The sequence below is a fragment of the Notothenia rossii genome, assembly GCF_949606895.1.
Source record: "Notothenia rossii genome assembly, chromosome: 2".
Classification (NCBI taxonomy): Eukaryota; Metazoa; Chordata; class Actinopteri; order Perciformes; family Nototheniidae; genus Notothenia; species Notothenia rossii.
The window spans coordinates 65,528,477-65,551,877 of record NC_136904.1 but is presented as its reverse complement, the minus strand read 5'-3'; the positions used below and the strand labels follow the sequence as shown (position 1 = coordinate 65,551,877).

General features: G+C 39.1%; 1 protein-coding gene across 7 annotated transcripts in view; it reads left to right on the top strand.

The window, feature by feature from the left end:
• The window catches only part of gulp1a (GULP PTB domain containing engulfment adaptor 1a), a 138,244-nt gene that overhangs the window by 91,096 nt on the left and 23,747 nt on the right, over positions 1-23,401 (top strand). For 5 of the 7 annotated variants that reach the window (XM_079666527.1, XM_079666524.1, XM_079666523.1 and 2 more), the window contains one exon: positions 9,657-9,737. In XM_079666527.1, coding sequence (XP_079522653.1) covers positions 9,710-9,737 — 28 coding nt within the window. In that variant the 5' untranslated portion in view covers positions 9,657-9,709. Of the gene's footprint in view, positions 1-3,090; positions 3,274-9,656; positions 9,738-23,401 lie in introns of those variants that run through there. The other 2 variants (XM_079666526.1, XM_079666525.1) reach the window with 2 other exon arrangements.

Here is a 23,401-nt window from a genome sequence, read left to right as displayed (position 1 = left end):
TCATAAGACCGCATCAAATTCAGATGATGAACGAATAAGAAACGTGTCAGGAAGGGTCGGTAAACCATTGTCTCATACTTGAAGTGCACTGTGGTTCATCCAACCAAACTTTGCTGTATTGTCACCGTTTGGAGAGATACTGATAATGTATACTAATAATGTATTCTGTTACAACTACTAGTTACATGTGAAATCAGTAACCTTATCTAAGGATCACAATATACAAGTATAAACTTATTTATACTTATTACTTTCAGTTGATTACCTCAATATAAAACAATGCCAATAAATATCAATAAGATATATTTTACTTAAAGAGGCGCTATTTGCTTTTAGGGTTAGCCCTTTCCTGTCAAGTGTTAAATAGGTTTGTGTGCGCAGGTAAATGGTCTGCCAAGGCTAAAATCCCTGTGTTCCCTTGTACAATTTCTCCACTTCATCTGTATATGGAGCACATTTTTTCCTTTTTTCTACCCCCCAGTTCTGTCCGCGGCCCCACTTTCCCGGAAATTGTCTTGGCCAGCCACTTCCCTTATCCCACCGCAGTTGTTAATACAAGATGCAAAACATGAAATGATACAGGGCAGTGCAAAAAAAACAACGTAGAAAAATAAAGCGTGAACAGAACAGCCCAAAAAATCCAGAGACCCTCCCTGCTCTAAATGCTCTCTCATGCAAAGCCCAACCAAAGTTCTGCCCCCTGGCCAGGAAAAACACAACGCCACCCAATGCCCTGACCAAGCTAAGTCTCCAGACCGCAGACCATTTAAGGAACAGGAAGTGCCTTCCACTCTTTCCAATAACTTTTATGAAGTGATTGGCAATTGTGTGTGACAAGATAATTTTGCAAGTCAAAAAAATAAAAATGTGTTGTAAAACTGTGAAGTAACACTTTTTTTTGTGTGAAACCGCTCAATGAACTACATCTCCTGTCTAGCACCACACACCAAGACGGCAGTCACGTTGGCACGTGGTGAAAATCACTACAAGTCTGGGCATGTTGAGAGCTGTACATACACACAAGGGTAGTTAGTCGGTTCCGTAAGAGCCAGCATGCTGGACCGGGATTCTGAGATTTGTAGTCTTTCTAGTTGCATATTTTTCATAGTCTTATATTTCAACAGTTTTACGACAAACTGTGACTTTTTTGACATGGAAATTATTTTTTAAGATTGACAAACATCATATGTGTAATTTGTGGCACAATTCAAACGGGATCGAGAGATAATCTTTCTCTCCCCATTGACTTCAATACATACTTTTTCCGAAATAAGGTCCCATGGAGGTCCCCGGAAGGGGAGGGACTGCGCCTCTCTATTACAATCTTTAAAAGATTGTTTTAAACCCTTCAAAAATTGCCCCTCCTTACAGTGGCAAGCATTCAGTCTAGATTTATAAATTATTATATCCTTTTTTAACTTAGTATTCATTTCAGTTTTATTTCAAAAACATAATCACACTTTTGTCATTATATATTTGTTTCCATTTTCATCCAACTCTATATACAAAGCCATTACAAAGGAAACAAACACGAAAGAAAAGAATACAAATGGAAATTAATAAATAAATAAGTGGAAAATGATTTAGAAATGATTGTTGATTGAAAACAATGTAATTGTGCTTCTTGTTTACTAGTCTCAAATGTTTTGGTTGATAGACGAGTATGGAATTTTCAGAATTGTTTGCATAGCTAAAGTTTTTTTTGGTGTTAACATTTTCCTGGGAATGTCGCCACAGAAAACCAGTTTTTAATACTGCAAATGTTATGCCCTGAGAAATGGGAAGAAACATTTACAAGAGTGAAATATTTAGAGAGTGAAAGTGGAGTTGCGTCAGTGAAAACTTTCTGTATTCAATTGCATTCATAAAAAAACAGCAATTTACAAAATACAACAACATCAAAAGCTTATTATAGTACAAACCCTTTTTTAATTACACAGTAATTATCTAAGACTTCTCACAAACTCGTTTATTACTGTTGCAATTAAATACTTTAAACATCAGTAACCTTTCACAAAAGCCACTTACTGTAGGTGCATTAAACATAGTATAAAAAGATAACATAATACGTAATAATGTGTATACTGTTGTAGGTTCACAGTTGAGTCGGCACTCAGCCAAGTTTCTCTCCTCTGATTGGTTGTTGCCAGCACATAATCCTTTTGCATATCATGTCAACGCAACTTTAGACTATCTAATAGATCAGTGTCCACTGTCCAACAGTTTTACCTTGTTATAAATACTAAAACCACGACCATTGTATGTTTAATGTACTTTATTATCTTTTAGACCTCATTACATATTTGGAACATCATTACAATGAATGCGTTATTCCTTGCCAACAGCAGGCTATTAGTGTATCATATTTGAACTTTTTCCACAAATGAATAAATATTGCAATACATCCATGAGAGGGCCATGGGCTCCATCACTATTGTGTTACCTCTTTCGACGATAATAGTGACCTTTATTTCAATTAAAATTGCCATTTAAATTAATCAATTCAATTGACACACCTAAGAGCCTGTGAGGATGCAGTGTCAGGCATAATAATTGGACCCAAAGGACACAACATTTGCATAAAAAAGCTCTTCATTGTGCCCTCCATGAGCAAAGTAATTGGACTTCACTTTTAGCTGTTTTTTTAGCTCCATCAGTGTGGGTTATTTTTACTTTGAGGCTTCCCAGACTCTTGTGATAAAACGGCAATCTAGCGTCACATTTGAAAGTTGTATAACACCAATACAGGTGGCCGGGCTGCAGCCTTTTGATCCTTGAATGTGTTTCGAGTGCAGTGGGAGAGGAAAGGGTGTTATTAGGTTGTCATTCACTCTCATGTTGGGGAGGTTTCGTGACTTCTACTTCATAATGTTTTGGCCGTAACGCTGTTTTGATAGATGCCAAGGTGCTGACCTAAGGTCGTAGCCGGCGTGCATAGTGTGATGATGAATCACACTCTGTAGCTAAAGGGTCAGACGTTAACCTCCCGGCTCTGCCTCGTTGCGTCTCGGTGCAACTCTTCCTGTCCAAAGGGGTCTCTTTTTTATTTTGCACAACTCCAAAAAAGAATCCTTATGGACTGACTGTGGGCGGAGGAAGTTGGGGTTTGAAGTCAAGTATCATGTGTCGAGGCAAAAACATCTTGTTGAGTTTGCAAAGCCCATCATCTCTCCTTGCTGCAGTGCTCAGTGTAGCACCATCTGGCCCACAGCTGAAAACTATTAAGATCCGCTGGAACTTCCTCCTCACTATTCCTCTCCGGTTTGACGGCAAGTAAGTAGCTTTTTATCTCAGCTCTGTTGTTGTTTGCACGTTTTTCTCCATCGATCTTGTCTGTCTCCTTCCTGTAAAGGGGAGCGGGGAGATAAACCATGTCATGGTGCTGTATTTGATCTGCAGAAGTTTAAGGCTTATGAGAGAGAGAGCCTGGCTTTTGGATTAGACACTACGGTCGTGTCAACTGAGGAATTCTGACTGGGACTAAATTCATAAACAGATGGCAATGTCAAATGCTTAGCCAGCAAGATTCCAGAGCCTTAGTGAAAGCGAAGTGAAGAAAACAAAGGATCTTTGTCTATTTTCTTCTTTCTCTGAGGCTTTATGTTGGGACCACAGTGAATGCTCTGCTTCTATTCCATGGTGAAAGCCCACTGCCTTTTACTGCATATGGGTCAGATTAGTGAGTGGCTAAGAGGCGTTTAGAAATGGGACGTTAACTTTTAGCTTTTTTCTTTTTCCGTTCATTCATTTTTAAAATGAGTCTTTTTAAACTTTGATTATTTAGAACTTGTGTATTCAGATTGAAACTAAACTTGTTGTTTAGGCTTCGGGGAGTTGACTCAACAGGGTCATTGTAGGTCGCGTTCATTACCAGAAAAAGTATTTCCCAAGCTAAATTCCTAATGTTTGAGTCACTGAAGGTAAACTGTTAGACATGGATTTCGCTTTGCATTTAAGAGGATAATATTGAAAGTGAGTGAAGTTTTGGCACATATTTTCCATTATTTTGAAAACAAAAGTTCAGAAACACAGTTCAGAACAAATATTATATATATCTTTAGTTGTTTTCATACCTAAATAATGCGTGTTAAAGTTATTTTCTAAGCTTTTTTGAGTTTTTTTGTCTTCTTTTTTTGCCTGACTCTGTTCTGCTTCCTGTGTTATCCCATTCTGTGATTTTAAGTAGCATTCAATCGTGGCATAAATCTTAAAATTACTCATGTGGAGAGCCAGGTATGGACTGTTGACAGACTTTAAACCCATTTTTACGTGTGCTTCTATATACAATATTTTCTAGTGAAGAGCTGAGCAGACTTAACCTGGTGCTCCCACTGCAGCTGGCAAACATCGCAAGGAGACTGAGGAAGTTTGCAGCTCAGTGTTAAGTCTGGGTGTGTGTTTGTGTGCCTGTATGTGTGTGCCGGGGTCGACAGCCCTCCGAAGGGGGTGCTGTTGATTCACCAAACAGGAAGCTATTAAAACAGGCCAAACAGTGCTTATCGTGACGGCCGTCTTGGTGTGTGGTGCGAGACAGGAGATGTAGTTCATTGAGTGGTTTCACACAAAAAAAAAGTGTTACTTCACAGTTTTATGACACATTTGTATTTTTTTGACTTGCAAAATTATCTTATCACACACAATTGCCAATCACTTGATAAAGGTCATTGGAAAGAGTGGAAGGCACTTCCTGTTCCTTAAATGGTCTGCGGTCTGGAGACTTAGCTTGGTCAGGGCCTTGGGTGGCGCTGTGTTCTTCCTGGCCAGGGGGCAGACTTTTGGTTGGGCTTTGCATGAGAGAGCGGCTGCCAATCAAATGAGTGACATCAGAGTCAGGTGTCAGGTGAGGCAATGCATTACACCACAGTGTGTCACACACAAACAGGAAGGTAGCCAGGCTGTGTCCGTGGCTAGACCAGCTTTAACTTTAAGAACGATAAGCTCTTAATGGTGACTTTAAGGGACGTTGTAAGCCAATCCACAGGATCAGGATTGGGGCCAATAAAGGAAGTATTTTTTGTAATTCCGTATTGGAAATAAAAGCCTGATCAATTTCCAATCCTTTGTTAGTTGCCACCAGTTTAACTTGTTGAATGCAAGCTGTCAAACATGCCTTATGCCATTTATTTTTTATATTCTGGAACGCAGCCCCTGTGGGAATGTATTTAAAGGCTTATTTAAGCTACATTCAAGGTGTACCACACCTCTAAAGTGCTGCACTTGGTTAAACATATTTTTTTTATGTTCCTCATGGGAATGAAGTGAGGCAGTCTAAATCCCCTCCATACTTCCTGCCACAAAAAACTTTCTTTTGGTATTTTTGCCCAGGTTTTAATAAAAAAGATTAATCATTATGCCACCAGAACCCGTTGCTGAAAAGCTGTATTTTCTTAATACGATTCTACATTTTCAGCCAATGATAGCTATTTTTGCTCTGAAGTGGAACGCAGCAGTGCACTTAAATCCAAAAAGCTGGTTCTCTAAAATACTAAGGCCACCACTGCCAAGGTCTTAATTTGTCAGTCCAGATACAGAATAGTAGTTTGGTGCTCAGATGTGCAGAATTCCACCCTCGATAGCTTTGGTGAAATGTAAACAATAGCAGTGTCCTTGTTCATCGGCCCATGCAATGTCAGCAGCATGTTAAACCTGTAAATAAGAACCACAAGTTGTCTTTTTGAGCAGCAGAGATATTCTGTTTTGGCAGACTGAGGAATGTCCCAGTCTCCACCCTGAAGCTTGTTCCATTTAACTTTTTCTCCAGCCCTTTGCAGGGCCTCTGTTGCATTAAAATACCCCCTTACTGTGAGAAACCACATACATTGTATCTGCAAACTATGTTCCTCAATCATATGTTGTATCATTTATTTTGTGTGTTATTATGTACAGTATGCAGCTAAGATGTTTTTCCTTCCCCTTTTAAGAAGTTTGAAAAGGCTGTTCAATGCAAAATCTGAAATAATTGGAGCAGTGTCACCAAAGTCTCTATTTTTAAAGGATGGATTGTCACCATCCTCTCCTAACAGATATACAGTTAGTTTATTCGCTTGATAGCATAGCTCCATAATTTTTCAGTGGCACTTTGCTGCTATTCAGTCGAAGCTAATGACCCATTACCTCCCATTTTACAGTGATCGATTTGTTTCCACATACTTTAGTTTTTATCGCTTATTTTTCAGCCCCAACGACTGCTGATGGAAAATTGCCGTTAAAAAATAGCTCATTTTTTAAATTGCACTCTCATAATTGCAGTTGAGCATCACAAAAGGCACTACGAAGAATATAATCCCTTAGCGTTTGTTGAGAGGAAGGATACACAATAAATCATTAGAAATGTAGTCTCATTCCATACAATTAAATGTTCCAATGGGCCCAATACATTACACAAAAAATGTTTTTTCTGATGCAAGATGGAGAGCCGACCAGCTTACTGTTGTTGTTTATATGGAGGGCAGGGGCGGACTGGCCATTGGGAATACCGGGAGTGTTTCACTAGCACCCCCCCCCCCCCGCCTGTTGACAGCGGTACCGAGTTGGGCCGGCCGGCCGGTCGAGTTTCCCGGGCTAATTTTTTGTCCCAGTCCGCCCCTGATGGAGGGTAGACAATGTACTGGCAAGTGGGCCTTCTGCTTTGGCACTTCCGACTGCTCAAATAAACCCCTTTAAACATTCATTTATGTCTTAACTTCTGCATCCGGATTTATTTCAATTTTGTTTGTGCCTGAGGGAGTTGACAGGGTCAAAGTAGGTCGAGCTCAGTTCCAATTGGTCCATTTGCTTTAAATTGGGATGTAGGGAGTGGTGAAACAACTGCCCCCTGTGCTTTTAGAAAACACGCCTGAGCAAACCCAAGTATAATTGGTGATTATTAAGCCTATGGTTGGAAGCCTACCAATGGTTTATACTACCCCTAACTCCGGACCCAACCCTCGTTTAAATCCCTCTGGACGATGCCTTTTTAGCCTATTGGTTTGTTTTTCCGAAGTTGTCCATCCATGCATCAATCTTCTCCCGCTCATCCGTGGTCGGGTCACGTAGGTAGCAGTTCCAGCAGAGAGCCCCAAACTTCCCTTTCCCTGACCACATCAACCAGCTCTGACTGGGGGATTCACACAAGTTTTAATACAATTAATCTAAAACTTTGAACTTTTTAAAATGACTTCCCTTCAAGTTTAAAAACATGTTGAAGGTTAGTATGATCCTGGTTTAATTTGAGTGTAAGGCAGAAATATGGACTCTGTTATCTTATTTCTAAATGTAATGTATTTTCTAGAATATAAGCTACCACCGTTTTCATAAATCATATCTTGTTTCAAAATGTGGAGCCGTTTATCTTGGGATGCACGTTGTCAGTTGTTTCCAAGGCAGGATTTGTCATTCAATTTACAAAAATCTTGTAATCTCTCAGGCTTCCCTTGATAAATGGAAAATGCCAAAGATGGAAGAATTCAATTCATTTTCAAAATTGGCATCATGGGGCAAGTTAATTCATTTGCAAAGGCAAAGATTGAAATATCTGGTATGCGGTAATCTTTGCATATTCGTGCACGGTAACAGAGTAAAGGATGTTGATTGTGGAGCCCGCTGACAGCAGCCTTGTTCACTAGACACTTGGTCCTTGCAGTCCTCTAACTTGCTGAACTCTCATTGGGAATATGCGTGAAAGTGTCTCATTTTGGAGAAGCTGTTGAGGCAGAAGTTTTATATTTATTAAAGAAATGGCTTATTTTTTGGTAATGCAGTATCAATCAATCAATCAATCAATGTTTATTTGTATAGCCCAATATCACAAATGTTACATTTGTCTCAGTGGACTTCACAGTTTGTACAGAATATCAGTATGACAATACGACACCCTCTGTCCTTAGACCCTCACATCGTACAAGGAAAAACTTCCAGAGAAAACCCACAGTTTAAAGGGGAAAATGGGAGAAACCTCAGGGAGAGCAACAGAGGAGGGATCCCTCTCCCAGGACGGACAGACGTGCAATAGATGCCGTGTATAAATTATTGATGTAATGTACCCGTTTATGTTTAAAGGCAAAAACACTGCTATGAATACAGTTCATTTTACATAAAGAAGTAAAACTGAACATGAACACAGCCCACATTCATCTTTTACTTTATCTGTACTCTGTAAGTACAGGTAGAATAATAGTGTAATAAATGCCAATGTTGCTTATAAAGGTTACCCTTAAGGTGAAACATCACATTGACGGAAAGATATACCCTACTGCTGATGAAATAATAATAAAATAATTAGGGCCGGGACTCGATTAAAAAAATTAATCGAAATTAATCGCATTTTTAATCACATATAAATGTTTGACCTGAGAACAGTGAGAAGCAAGTTTTTTCACATGGATTTTAGTAGACCATTGAATAATGACTGAATACATAAGCTTAAGCAACAAAACATTGTTTATTTTTTTCAAGGTGGTACTTAACAAAGACCAACAGAAAAGTGCAATTTTTGCCATAAAGTGTAGTAATAGCATATTTAGGAATATAGTACATTTCAGAGATTCAGGTAGCCTATAGGTAGGTAGACCTTCTGTAAACTATAACACTTTGTTTTTTAAGTAAAACACAATACTTTCAAGTACATTCAGAACATTGGAAACCCTGACTATTAGAAAACATCTCTCTGTTGCTTCAGAGGCCATAACAGACTTTGTTGATTTAAAAATAAATCTAATACATTTCAGTCCAACTCTCTCCATAACCTTGGCCAAAACAATAAACAGTTCAACATAAAGTGCCAGTTGCACCAACAACGTAATAAATAGTTCAACATAAAGTGTACCATTTAAAATAAAATAAAAAAGTGCCAGTGATCGACCTCAATCCCTCCTATTCTTCCAATATCCTGATGAAAAATAAAATCTCTCTGTTGCATAGGCCACTGTTTGATCAACGCGAATTGGGTGTGGGTCCTTGCACTCCGAGTCGGGCTAACGTCCACGCTAGCTTCCACGCTAGCTGCTATATGTTTTGCATTGAGGTGATACTTGAGGCTTGATGTGCTGCGGTGATATGCGAATTCCTTTTTGCATAATTTGCAAACAACCGTGCTCTTATTGACGCTTCCATCCGTCCGTTTTTTAAAACAAAATGTCCCATCCACGGGGCCAACCAAAGCGGTCTCATCAGCTTCTTCGTTCATGTTTGACAATTGTTCACTGTGGTTTGTTGTTGTCTGAAGTCATAAACGTTAGTTGGTGCTCCAGTATAATCGGTACCCCTGAAACTCATCCAGTGAGAAATGTTCCGCGGTGCAAAAATAAGTGCGATTAAAATGCGTTAATTTTTGTGTAATTAATTCATCTTAATTAACGCGTTAAAGTCCCGGCCCTAAAAATAATGTTACATTTTACAGTGCAAAACATATGACTTGCCTATATCCCCATTCTAAGACATATCACCATATTTGAAATACATTCTTCACAGATGATTAGTGTGATGTTGTCCAGTGGTAAACAGCCGTAATGTAAATGGTTTTGGAGTTAAATGGGAACATATTCTGACAAGCTAAACATTGCCTCACTATTTTTTCCGCAAAACACTTCAGACTGTATGTGTTCAGACTTTCGGTCTTTTTAGTGAAGGCCTGAGGTCAAAGCCATATTTAACTCATTTTCTCCCTGCTGCTTTTCCAGGTGGAATATAGGCAGACACTCCGGAGGCACCTCGGAGACGCACATTTTCCACTATGAACCGCGCCTTCAACAGGAAAAAAGGTGAGCAGAAATGACCAAATGCCCATCGAGTTAATGGTGTTTTGCATCGCCTGTTTTATATACAACGACTGACTTTTTAGACATCTCAGAGAGGAAAACTATGGGGTATGACAAACTCAGATCTATCTTTGATATGGGACCATTTTTCAGCAAGAAAACAATTATATGAAGTTATTTTAACATTGACTTTTAAGGGGGCCTGGACAAAAATGAACAATCCTTCAGTATTTTTCGTTTAAATGTAATTAGACATTAAACGCACCACCAATTGACACAATTAAGATAATTGTAATCTTGACAAGGAGCACTGCTTAGCATTTGAAAACAGTTGTATATAGCCTGGCTCTGGAAATAATTCCCAGACATTAACAGGGTTATCTCAGCCTGGGAAAAGAAAGTCTGCAATAGGGAAGTGTTGGGTTCTAAAGAAACAAGTTCTATGCTGTATAGGGTGTCTAATATGAGTTCTACCATGTTGTGTTGTCAGAAAGTAGAATCCAATATGTGCTGACCCACACTAGATAATAAAAGTTAGGCTCAGTTTTCTAATCTGTCTCTATTGTGTCTACCAATCTTTTGGAAGGTCATTCAAAGTTCCTTTTCACAAACTTTCTTAAACTTGAAATGATATTTCTCTATCTTCAACACGAAAGAGATGAAAGCAACAATACTAAAGAAATGAACATAAATGTCCTGCTGTACTTTTCAAAAATGTGAATCATGTATCCCTGACACTGTTTAATGAATCTACCATCTATGAGCTGAGGTCAAAATTACCTTCGTATTTTTTCTTATTTCCTTTTGTTTATTTTAAACCAGAACTGTGAACAAAAAGCTGATGCCTGTGCCACAAAGCCAGTTCCACAAACCCAGGGTATATTTTTGTTATCTGGCTTCACTAACCCAAACAAGCCTGACTTCTGCCAAGCTTTTACACAATGGTTGTTTTCAACTAAGTCGACCCTGGGTTACCTAATCTAGCCGTTAGAACGCTCACAGAACGCATCACAAACTATAATATAAGACAAATACAAAGACGTTAAACACATAGAAATGTATCCTATCACAAAAGGCATCAGTAACATACCCTTAGCAATGTGATGCAAGGCAATGCATACCTTTCCAATGTGTCGCCTGGCAACATACGGCACTAGAAGCTGCCACAGATCAGTCAGTCAAGTCAAGGCTGTGCATCTAGTTGTCATCCCGATGTATGGCAGCCAATAAAGGCCTTCCAGGTCGTGTCATGGGATTTATTGGGGTCTGTAAGTGAAAACGTGATTTAGGATTCTCCTTGAGCCAACTATTATGTGAGGGGGGGCGGGAGAGTGTGCTCCCACTTAAATAAAAATGAGACGCCCAGCTAATAGAGTTGTAAAGTTCCGGGATGACCTTGTTAATTTGAAGCCCCATGCAATTCATTAATTTGGCAGGACAATAATCTCTTCACACTTGAAAGCTCCAAATGAAATAAATGGTGTGATGTTTGTGTTTATTATTCTTGCTGATTAAATGATTTTATTATTTGGATTAATATCACATACTGGGTGACTTCAAAGGCTGTATCACCGACACTGGATCGCAATAAAAACAGCCCAAAGGGAAATGATTATTTCCCATAAAATATGCGCAGATCTGTCAAAACAACAGAAAAACCTGCCACACGTTCACATGTTGAACATTTAAGGTGGTTGTGCAACGCTGCAGAGTGTTGAGGTGACCCTGCCAGACTGCAGCAGAAAGGATATTTGGGAGTGCAGTTTGCAGAACAGCTTGAAGTGTTTACCACCATCTGTCCTGCTCCCTCTGGTGCTGATCAACAGACCTGGAGGAGCCCTGGACGGTCCTGGGGAAAGTGTCCGGGCCCAGGTGCTGCTACTGGCCTGACGATGTTTGGGTGTTATAATTCACTTTTACCCAATCAACTCCATAGAAAAAAGCTAAAGATGGTAATCATGGAGGGCGCATAGTCCCTTCACACCTCATATACCATTTCCACTTGATTGCGCATGATGGAAATGGCCCTAGTCCATCTTTTTCTCTGTGAATTCTAGTTGATACCCATGCTGTACATCTGCCTGTGCCTATATTGAGAGGGCATTTTGAAAAAAGGTAATTGTGGCTTAAACTAGGCCAAATCTTAAAGTTGGCTCTGGAAGCAGACAGATAATAAGAGCCCCTGCAGCAACGAAGTAGAGTTAACTATATTATGATTTTTATGCCAATAAACTCAAATAATCTTTTTTTCATATTTGACTGAAGGACACCAGGAAGGTTAATAAATATTTAATTGAGTTAATTAGGCAATATGTATTTATTTGTTTCCCCAACCAAACATGTCTTAAATGCAGTGGCGAGCCGTGACTTTTATACCTAGACCCTCTGACTCCCACCCTTTATCTCGAGAAAAAAAAGAGTTATTACGTCACAGCGTATACTTCAGCGGAATATCAAAACAACGGACCGGGGTGCAAAACGTATCAATGAAAGCGACCTTCTACAACACAAAACAACAGCTGTAAATAACCCAATTTGTGCTCTTTGAAATTGAAAATGATATTGCATTGTGTTTGTTACTTTCATTGCAGTTAAGTGTAATTTAGCATACTTTTATTTTGAAGGCGAGTTTACGCTGTTGACAGGAAGTTGTTGTTGCTATGGAAACAAGACAAGCTTCAAAGTGGGCGGAACTTGTCATAAAGTCCGCGATAATAAAACCCACCCATTTAGAGGGAAGATATGATTGGTCAATTGTACTGTCATTTGGCATTACTCTCTCGTTCAGTTACTATAGTGGGCCCTCTGTGAATTTACAGCAGTACCACCAATCAGCTCCTATCTTCACATAACTCTCAGAGATGGCTAAAGGAGCTTCTTTCATTTAACCCTTCACATTCAAACAGAAACTGAATAGGCAAATTCGAAGGATTCATTTATTTGGAAATGTTATTTTAAATACAATTTAAATCAAGTTATTTTGGTAAAACTAATGAAAAATAGAACTAAAGATATATATAAAAAAAAAAAAATGTTTTAATTACATTACATGTTACGTGTTAGACGCTTTTATCCAAAGCGACTTACATTCTCAATACTGTGGACAATCCCCGCAGGAGCAATTTGGCGTGAAGTGTCTTGCCCAGGGACACAACGACATGCTGACTGCAGTGGGGTTTGAACCTGTGACCCCCTGATCCCAACACCAAGGCTCTATCCACTGCGCCACACGCCTCCCACATTTAATGTTTTTAAATATTATTTTGTAGAATATCTTAGGCCAGGCCTATTCAACTGGCGGCCCGCGGGCCAGATGCGGCCCAGAACCAACTCCCGAGTGGCCCAGCCTCCCGTAGCCAAATTCCTACACTAGTACAGACCATGAACGCAACACTCCGCGTTGCATAGAAACCACCAAACCACAACGCAGCACGTTTTTTGAAAGTGCATCTAGTGGTGCTAGTAACGGTGGTCCTATGATAGCAACTCTAAAACATGTCTCTCTCAACTCTGAAGCGTAAACAGAGACAAAACAGTCATTGATCTTGTGGAGCAGATCCAAGTCAAGCTGGACCTTTTCGCGACCGACTTGAGCACGGGTCGGATGCTGCATTTTCCGACGCTCCCCAAACACATCACATCTCCGGCACAAATCACGGATGTGATTACAGATTTCATTGCGAGGTTGAAAGAGAACTTTTCCGGTCGATTGGATGGACTTGCTCTGCCCACAGAGGTGATGGGCTTTGCCAGAGACCCCTTCACTGTTGCAGAAGAGGGGGACGCATCAACCAGAGCAAAGGAAGTGGTCCCCTGCATCGACAAGGGGAAATATACACTGGAACTTATTGACATGCAGCGCACTAACGGGCCAGCGAAGTTTTGGAGTGATGTCAAAAAACGGCAGTTCCCTAACGTTCAGAAAGTAGCGATCTGTGTGCTCAGTATGTTTGGATCAACATGATACACATGTGAATCAAGCTTTTCACACATGAACTCAATCAAAAGTAGCACTCGCTGCTCCCTGACTGACAGCACTTTTCACCAATGTCTTAGGATTGCATTGATATCCTATGAGCCAAAAATCACTGCTCTTGTTCAAAACAAAAAATGTCCCTTCTCCCATTGAGAAAGTCAGCGATGACAAATCACAAATGAGGTGACAGTAAGCACCTAGTTTACTATAGTAGACGTGTAGTGTAGTATTCATTCATATAGTTACCCGTATCCCTTGTTATGGGTTTGTGCACTGAAGGGTAACTTGACAGTTCTTTCTGTATTCATTTAAATGCACTTTGTAATGTGACCAAAACGTATGATTTTTTTGTTATTACTTGAAAAGTGAAAAAATAGCTACAGTACTACCTCTTTGTGTTGCATTGCTCTTTAGCTGTTTTTTTTGTATGTCAGGAAATGTATTAAGACTGCTATTATTGTATTCAGTAAATGCACTTTGTGATGTGCTTGGTTCAAAAAAAATAACCTGAATATTTGACTTCTAAAGCAAACAAATGTAATGCTACAACTGTGCACTTTTTTTTCAGATTCTGTTAAATTAATGCTAATTTGTTGTGTTTTTATGCACTTTTTGACCTACCTTTGTTAGATGAACAATGAATAAAAATTGCATGTTTTTCATCGCAGTAATATGTGTTTGTTTAAAATGTGTCACTACCCGCTTTTTACAGGCCGCTGAATGTCTGGCCCAGCTGAATTTTGTAGTTATAAAATCTGGCCCAACTGAATGTGTAGTTGAATAGCCCTGTCTTAGGCCCTCAGAGAGGGCCTAGAGGGCCCTGACGGCTCGGCACTGCTTAAATGGAATTTAGATTAACTTCCTGTTTTATTGAGATGCTTTTATTTTTGAAGGCGAGTTTACGCTGTTGACAGGAAGTTGTTGTGGAAACAACATGACGGTGATAAGTAATATCTGTTATCTACATATAAAGATGGAGAAAGTAAAGAATAAAGTGTATGTTTAAATGTTAGCACCCCCCAAAGAGGCACAAGCTCTTACGTTGAGTCTGGATACATTCTAAATCATCAGTAAAGTCTCCGACCATATTTTCGTGTGTGGTTCGGTGCCATCGTGTGGCCTTCTGTAGGCATTGTACTTGCTTCGGCTGTTGCTCGGCTGTTGACCAACTTTGGGACCAACTTTGGGACCATCTTCGTGCGAAATTCACAATTCCATATTCGTGTGTCCATCTGGTGTCCATTTCGGGACAGTGTCACACTGTCCCGAAATTGACACCAGATGGACACACGATTAAGGAAATGTTGAGTTTCTCAGGCTCCGGCAGCAACTTTGGGAGCGGTGGCAACATCTTTGGCATCACAAAGCATTGCCGAAGGACCTTGTGAAGGTTCATTTTCGTGTTGACTTCGTGTGTCCATTTTGCCCTTCGTAAGGCATTTGTGAGGGCATCTTAAGCCATCGTATGACCGCCGGTGGAATTTATCAGGCTCCGGCAGCAACTTCGGGAGCGGTGGAAAAATCTTTGGCATGCCAAAGATGGCTTAAGATGCCCTCACGAATGGCCCGTTGTTGCTACGATCAGAGCCGAATTTGAACATTTCCTTTATCGTTTGTCCATCTGGTTGTTTTATTGCACAACAAAATCATGTAAACATATTATGTAAATAAAGCCCTGAGCCTGTTTTTCAGGTTTCAGGCTCGGAAATGACATGCCCAGAACAAATGACTATATCTTCACTTCTAAGAGGGTTAAATTAATAAAAAATGTTCTCAAAGCAATGATACACCTGTGAGATTAATGTAGAGAAGTCAGTATCATTATAGATATTTTTATTTTAAAGTAAATTCAAATTGAACATAGTAAGAAAGTGTAATTATAGTTTCCGTCCAAAAATTAAAATTACTTATAGTGAAAACCACCCTTGAATTATGGGAAAGTAGACTAAAAGCTTTAGGAATCCAAACTATAACATATAATAACTACCCTTTATCAAGATTGATGCAAAACAAGTGACATTTGACCTTTTTAGGGAGGTTTAGAAAAAGAAACCACCTCTGGGGTCATTTGGGTGTATTTGCCATATCTCTGGAACCCATTGGTTGATTTTGGTGATTGACACCTCTTTTGAACTTTTAGAGCCAATAGAATCGAGGGGAAGTTCCTAAATCCATCTAAACATTATCATTGGTGAATGAGAGTGATGCGCAGCCAGCATACCCAAAACCGGAAGCTGGGTTACAGCTCTCATACACTCTATATGAAAACTACTCTTATTGACTAAATGTTATGATGGATTATCAGCCCTGAGACACAGTTTCGTGAGTATTGTTGTTTTTAGCCCCCGCCCCCGGGGGTACCGGGCTTACCAGGTTAACGGGAAGAAACTCAGCTATCTGACGATATGAACAATTTTTACCGAAACGAAACACAAGTCTCTAACGCCAAGCCTTTGAATTAGCACTAAGCAAAAGAGTGCTAACGCACTTAACTAATGGTAGAAATATTTTATACTTCATCGGATCTGAACAAACTAGATATCATATGGAAGCTGGGATTCCACAGGTTGCAATGGTATAAGTATTATCACTGTGCAACCAAAACTCACGGCAGCGAAAGCAAGCAAAGACAACACACAACTTCACTTTACGGGGCCAAAACGGCAAATACGTCTTACCTTTGCTGTTTTCTGATCAAAAGTTGTGTTCTATGGCATTAAAACGCATACAAACGCTGCTGAAGGTTAATCCAATGTGTCTGTGTCACTTTGAAATGATTACTGATAATCCATCATCATATGTATGGATGCAACGGTCAACATAGAGTTCAACATGTGTGAAAAAGGTGTTTGTCTTCTTTATGCTTTGCACCTGTCACGCGGGCCTCTGCTCCTCTGGCTGTGAGAGTGAATCCTGTCTCTGGCAGCAGGCCCACCCCCCTGATTTACCTCGCTCTTTATCTTTGTAGCTGGCTGTGTTCTGTGGGCCTGATCACACTGAGCAGGTAATGCCAATAGGGATTTTGATCATTTGTATCTCCAGTATTTATTGCTCCGTGCTCTTAGACGTGACTTGCACTGAATAGTTGGCCAGAGTTCTGGTGAGCCACAGAGCAACAGTTTAGAGATTCAGAAATCAGGCTGAGAAAGTGCACTTATTGGACTTATTGGACTGCAGATCTCCCCCGGCTAATGTTCTTTCTCCATCATAACATTCTGCATGTGGTATTTATCTGCAGATGCTCAACTTCAAAATGAGACCAAACTTTTCTATTGATGACTGATAATTAGCCACATTGAAGACCAAACATTTTCCATCAACAGACTAGCTAAGGCTTGTTTTTATCCTAGCCCAGTATGGAAATGAACATTGTTAAAGAAAAGGGGACAGTGCAGATAAAGACTAAATAAAACAGTAGACTAACATATTTATTAAAAAGGCAAGAACAGGTTAATAAAAAATGTATTAAATAAGTACACATCCAGAGTAGAAAAGATAAGTAGCAGCATTATCAGAAGTAAATGAAGATATAAAAGTAATGAAGTAGCAGCCAGTAAAAACAGTAGTAAAAAGTATATATTGCACAGTGTTATTTTAAATTAGTTGATCCTATAAAGGCCCTACCAGGGGTCAACAGGATAGAAGAGTCCGCAGTCATTGATGGTATAATACAGTCCAGAAAATAGTTTTTTTTAATATAATGAAACACATCATCAGCATACTGTCAACAATTAGCACAATAAATATCAGGTGCATGGTTCCATGTGAATATAATAGCATGTGCCTATAAGTGAAGCCACCATAGGGGCAAGTGGAGGGCTTCTCCAGGGCCCACTCTTGAGAGGGCCAACTACTGAGCCTGATATTTGGACCTCACTATTGGATAGAACGATAAACCAGCACAAAAAATACAATGTTCTAAACCGACACATACTGTACACAAACTAAAAAAAAAAGGAAGACAAATATCAAACTTAAAAAATGATTCAGAAGAGCACTAGGCATTATGGTAAATGTGGCCTGTCACTACAATATGTAAGTTTGAAGCATTATATTGAACTTTGCCCCTTTGCGGGTGGTTTTTTTAATCTAGCTAGGCTGGGAAATGGAGAAAAGAGTAGCCTACAAATCGGGTGCATTAAAAAGCAATGAGCAGGAGAGTAAGATAAGTTTAATTGCATCCTGTGCTCCTCTTACATTAGAGTTCATGAAGTCTGAGGCTTAAACATTTACAAGTGGTTTTCACCATGAAGTAGAGCCGGATGTTTTAAAGAAGTGAATGTTGTGGAGGTTATCTACAAATTATCAACAGTCCTGAGTTGGAAAGTCTTGGTTCGCGCAATTAAGGTGTTAAGGATGGTGAAGTCCAAAGGCATTTGTTTTTTTTCATTCTCATCGATGTGATATCTAAAGAAAACCTTGATGATTCTTTTTTTTTTTTTCATATTTGGCACATAGTGTACGCACTTATACTTGGATAAACCGGTTAGAATTTTTTGGACAAAAGTCAAGGTCTTTTTGGGGCATAATAATATGAAAATTTCCCCAAAAAGTTTAGTAGGCTAAAAAAATGAAGTGATGACATTTCAGGGATACATGGAAGTATAATAAACAACTTATAAAACGGTCAAATCAAGCAATCTGATTGGTTCTTAGCCGTGATATAATGAGCGTATATCACGGGTAGATTTGCAGTTACTTTTCACAACAAGTCAGTATTCGTCCGCGTCTGAGAAAAGCCACAACCGTTACAACTGTTACATTACGTCCGTTACGAAACTAACTAACTAACAAAGCTTAAGATGGAAACATGTAAGGGATAATGTGCAGCAAGGACTTATTGACCGTTGTTAAGGATGCTCACATCTGCAGAAAGAAGTCTGGTCGATTTAACTGTATACAGTTGGGCTGTATAGTAAGCTGCATCCAGTTTGTTTTTCAAACTGGGACAAGAAAACAGCGGAGAAGTAACAGGGCAGAAACCCTCCTTTTTACACAACGGTCGCAAGCTATTGCTTAATTGACCAATTAGCTGAGGCATACCGCCAAAACATGGTAAACCTGACAAACAATATTCTGTGAAATTTTAAATGACATGGAATTGTCAAAATAAATATAATGGCATCCAAAAGACAAAACCCCCAACCATATTTGTATTATGTTATTTTACCTATTACATATATCTGTAAATATACAACAGTGGATGAATGTTGGTTTGCTGATTGTTGGTTAAGTTGCCATCTAGGGTGTTTGCCGCAACATTTTAGGGATAATTTGCAGACCCTGACGCAAACTCGTACGAAGTAAATCAATCATTTGACACATAATATTGATATTAACATGTTTGTACTGATTGAAGAACTTTCATTACGAAAGAAAATAGAACATCCCACTGAATAGCATCAGTTGGAACTGTGTTCCCGTTGGTATACTTCTATCTCTGTTGTCGAGCTCTTTGTGTCTTTAACGTCTTTCCTCCCTTTGCACTGCTTTCTTGTCCTTGTATGAAAAATGAAAACTCAAAAAATATTCTATAATGTTTTCTGAAGGGAAGGAAAAAAAGTGTTTTGTTCAGCCAAAGCTGATTTTACATTGAAAGGACTTGCTGAATGTCCATATTGACCAATCAGAATTGAGTGTTCAACTAAGCCTTCAAAAAAGAATCCTAATTAAATCCCACATAGTCCCTCGACCTCAAAGAAGGAGAATCTTTGTGGAGTAACAATAAGAACAAATAAAATGTTGGATGAAGGTGGCAATAAAACATTTATATAATAAAATGTAAAGTTTGTTGCAGTGCTATTACATACAAAGGGTTAGCGACTAGTTGTAACAGTTAAGATAATGAGAAATTGCTACATGTCCAGTTACAATGTCCCGGTGATGTATTAAAGAGACTCCCAGACTTATTAATTCTATTAATGATTGGAAGCACACACACAAACTGAAGCCACAGTGTGGGTTTTTCTGAGCTGGAGAAATCCGGTTTAATTTCATCGAGGTCAGTGCAGTGTGCTGCATCATATCGGAGCTAATTGACTGCAGTAATACATGTTTCACAATCCTGTCACAGCAACAGATGGAGGCTGGTGATAAAGCATGGTAGAGCAGAAGAATATCCCAGAAATGACAATCCAATTTGCTGTGATTAGACACAAGACGGGGACAGTGCACCTGTCTACATTCTATAACAGCTGATATTCTCTTTTTTCATATCTCTCTCCTATGCTCTCCTTCCTCTACCAATAACAGAACAAACTCAATGTATAGTGTTTCCGTATTGAATATAGGGTTAGGGTTTAACCTGCTTTGTTCCCCCCTGATATATTGTAATTTGTGCTTGTCTTACTTTTTAAATGTTATATATTAATATATATATTTTTCATATTTAACATAGTCATTGTGAATCTATCATTATTTTGTGTTTCAACTACACCAAATAATACTACAAAATAGATGTCCTACTTTGTTTCCTCACTTTTGAACAATGGCCTTATTTCAGAACTCCCAGAATCTCTATGTCAATGATAGCTAGTGAAACGAGACAACTAAAAAGTGATTGGACGGATCATTCGGGTATCGTCATGGACACTTATTCATAAAAATTGTGACATTCATATCATTTTCAAACAATTTTTTATTAAGGTCAAATGTCCTCTATCCATCATTGTGATGGAATCGACAGAACGCGCTCATACAGAAAATAAGATGACTAGAGGATACACAGGCCTTTTAATTTCCTCATGGCCTTGTAAGCTTTGATGCTGGACAATATAAATGTGTCTGAATGATGCTCCAGAAATGTACCCTGCTCAAGAAGTAATTAATGGTTAGCAATATGATTGGAAACCAGATACATTCATAGTGGGTTTTTTCACTAAATGTAATTAAGGCATGCATAATTGGAAGGACACTTTCATGTTAAAGGAGAGTTTGGTGCTTTGTAGTGCATGTCATTGCCTGAATGTCGTTTTGCTGCTTTACAAATCCATGTGTCCACGATCCTTGAGCGTTTCTTTTCTTGCCTCTGTGTAATCCGTATTAGCCTTGAATGGACTAGAAATATTTGTAGCAGTTGATCTCCCCATTAAATGGAGTGAACCCTTTCAATAGCTTCTCAGCATAACGAATAAATGGCTTTATATGAATTTACAGGAGAAATCACATTTGCATTAATCCAGACAGAAACCCTAGCTACCATCCTGGACCTTGTAATATTCACTTTTTACTGTCAGAGAGGTTCAATTCAGTCAGGCTGTATATGCATACTACAGCATTGTTGCTTCATGGTGTGACTACAGTGCAGCCCAGAAGACATTAATAAGACATGAACTCCCGTGAAAACATGCCTCGTCAACATTTGGAGGGGGTTTTAAAACATTGACAATAAGCTTTTTTGCCATTCATTTCAATGTTTTCGGTATCTTTATCAATGTGTATAAAATGAGGCTCTTATTTAGTGACGGTTAACTTTAACAGTTGATGGAAGTTGAGAAGACTTTATCCCATGTAGCCTGCCATGCCCTGCTTTTGATTTAATGCTTAAACATTTCTGAGTGTATACAGTTATTCAAGTCTCATCTTTGCATATTTACTGAAACATATCGTACAATACTATACTGAGCCCTGCTTTGGTTTGATCTTTGGTTTTGTTACCAATGTGCAGGTGTGATTAGATTTGTATTACGTATCAGATTTGCTGACATGATGCAGGTATACAGTATATTTTTTATTGTATTGAATTTCACAAGCAAAACTTTCTTCTGAAAGGCTAGCTGTCGCTGTGCATTTTTTACTGTTTGTCAAAACAGTTGACAAAATAGGAACACTGATTTAGCAAAACTGCTCTTTTTCTGATCAACTGCTTATACATTTGTTTGTTAATTGGCTGTTCTCATTCGTGCAGGTAGAATGAAGAACGAAGTGCCTCACTCTGCAGAGTGTACTGTGCCGTGCTGTAGTTGTGATGTTTGCTTTGATACCTGTGTGGAGGTTTGATGTGGTCATTACCATATATCAAATATGCTGACATAAAGCAAGTACCCCTGCTTTTATTTATTTGCGGCAAGGATTTAAATAGTAGGGAGCTTGTGGTAAATTGCCAGGTTTACTGTAAGTGTAAATGATACAACTTTGTGACCTGGAGTAAACTCAATATTTAGGATTGACCGGTACTTTGGAAGATACAACTTCACCTCCTGTTCCCTGGGTGCTGTATACAAGCTACGCACTGCTTCTAATAATGTTATATGTGGACAATACATTTCGGTGTGCGTGTACATGTATATTTGTGTGACGACTATTTGGCATCACTTGAGTGTGGTCCTGTCCCCTCTGCTCTGAGCCTCTCTAAAGTTGTCTCTGCTGATGGAGAGCTATGCATGCCCAGCACATTCATTGTGTGTCATTGATTGAGCGCTGCAGTGAATGAAGCTATTGCCTGCCCACTTCTGGAGACCCTATAGAAACGATTGTGTACTTATAGGGCAGCACTCAAGCTCTATGGGAGCTGAGCTGGGAGAATATTAAAGAGGGCAGACCACAACACTTATTCATTGAAAAATATATATTGTTTTACATAGGGTTGTTATTGTTGTTTTATCAGTAGTAGTAATAGTTATGTGAACTATTTGTTACCCTTTATCTGTATTTACCAGTTTTTTACAAGAACTGCACAGACGAAAAGACAAGGCAATAAATTAGACTAGAACTAAATAAACGTGTTTTAATGTTGCTGGTTAATTTGGAGTATGCCAAACACTTTTTCTTAGGCAATTGTTTTAAAAAATATAGCTGGTTTGAAAAAATCTTGTTGGCCATTTTTCTTTTTAATTAAATTATTTTCAGTAAGATATTATCTTTGACCTTACAATATTTTAGGTGAAAAGGGATATGCTTGAGAGCATATGAGGAGCAATGTATGGAACAGACAATATGGAGCCTGGGTAGGAGGTAACAAAACTACTTTTTCTGAGATAATAGTCCCCAATAAAGGAACCATATTGCTTTACCTTCCAAGGTTGGATCAACCTCCTCACATACACCGCTGGTTAGCATGTATAATGCATGTAGCCTGCTCGGCACATTTTCTTTTTCACCCACAACGGTCCTTCAGGAGCACATCTTATTGACTGTGAACCCCCTTTATCACCACAGTGCCTAGATCCACAGTAGAATGTGAGATAATGGGCAAAGAACAACTGTTAGCTTGTAGATAAGGAGAGATAGTTAATGGTAAAGGTCTGATAGATCGAAACATCAATACATTCACAAATTACTTGTCTCTTTTCCAAAGAATACCACGATACAATGGCTTGGTAGGCCGTGCAATTTCTACACTATAAAATGTGTTGTTTATTTAAAAAGGAGTAATTTCCAAAATGTTTGGCTTCTGAGTCATAGCTTGGAGAAACTTTATATCTTGTAATATTCCATTGATGAGAACTGCCCAACGCTTCATGTGAATAGAGTGACATATTGCAGCATTCCTTCTCACGGCCCGTCCACACAGCGGCGTGCGTTGAAGCTTGCCGGCGGCCGTGTCTGAAACTCGACCAACAACCAATCACATGAATCTCCCACCCCTGACACACAAGCAGCGGTTTGATTGGCTAGAGCTTGTACTGGCATATGATTCGATTGGCTGACGCTTCTGCCGAGGCTTCAAAAGTTGAACATTGCTCAACTTTTG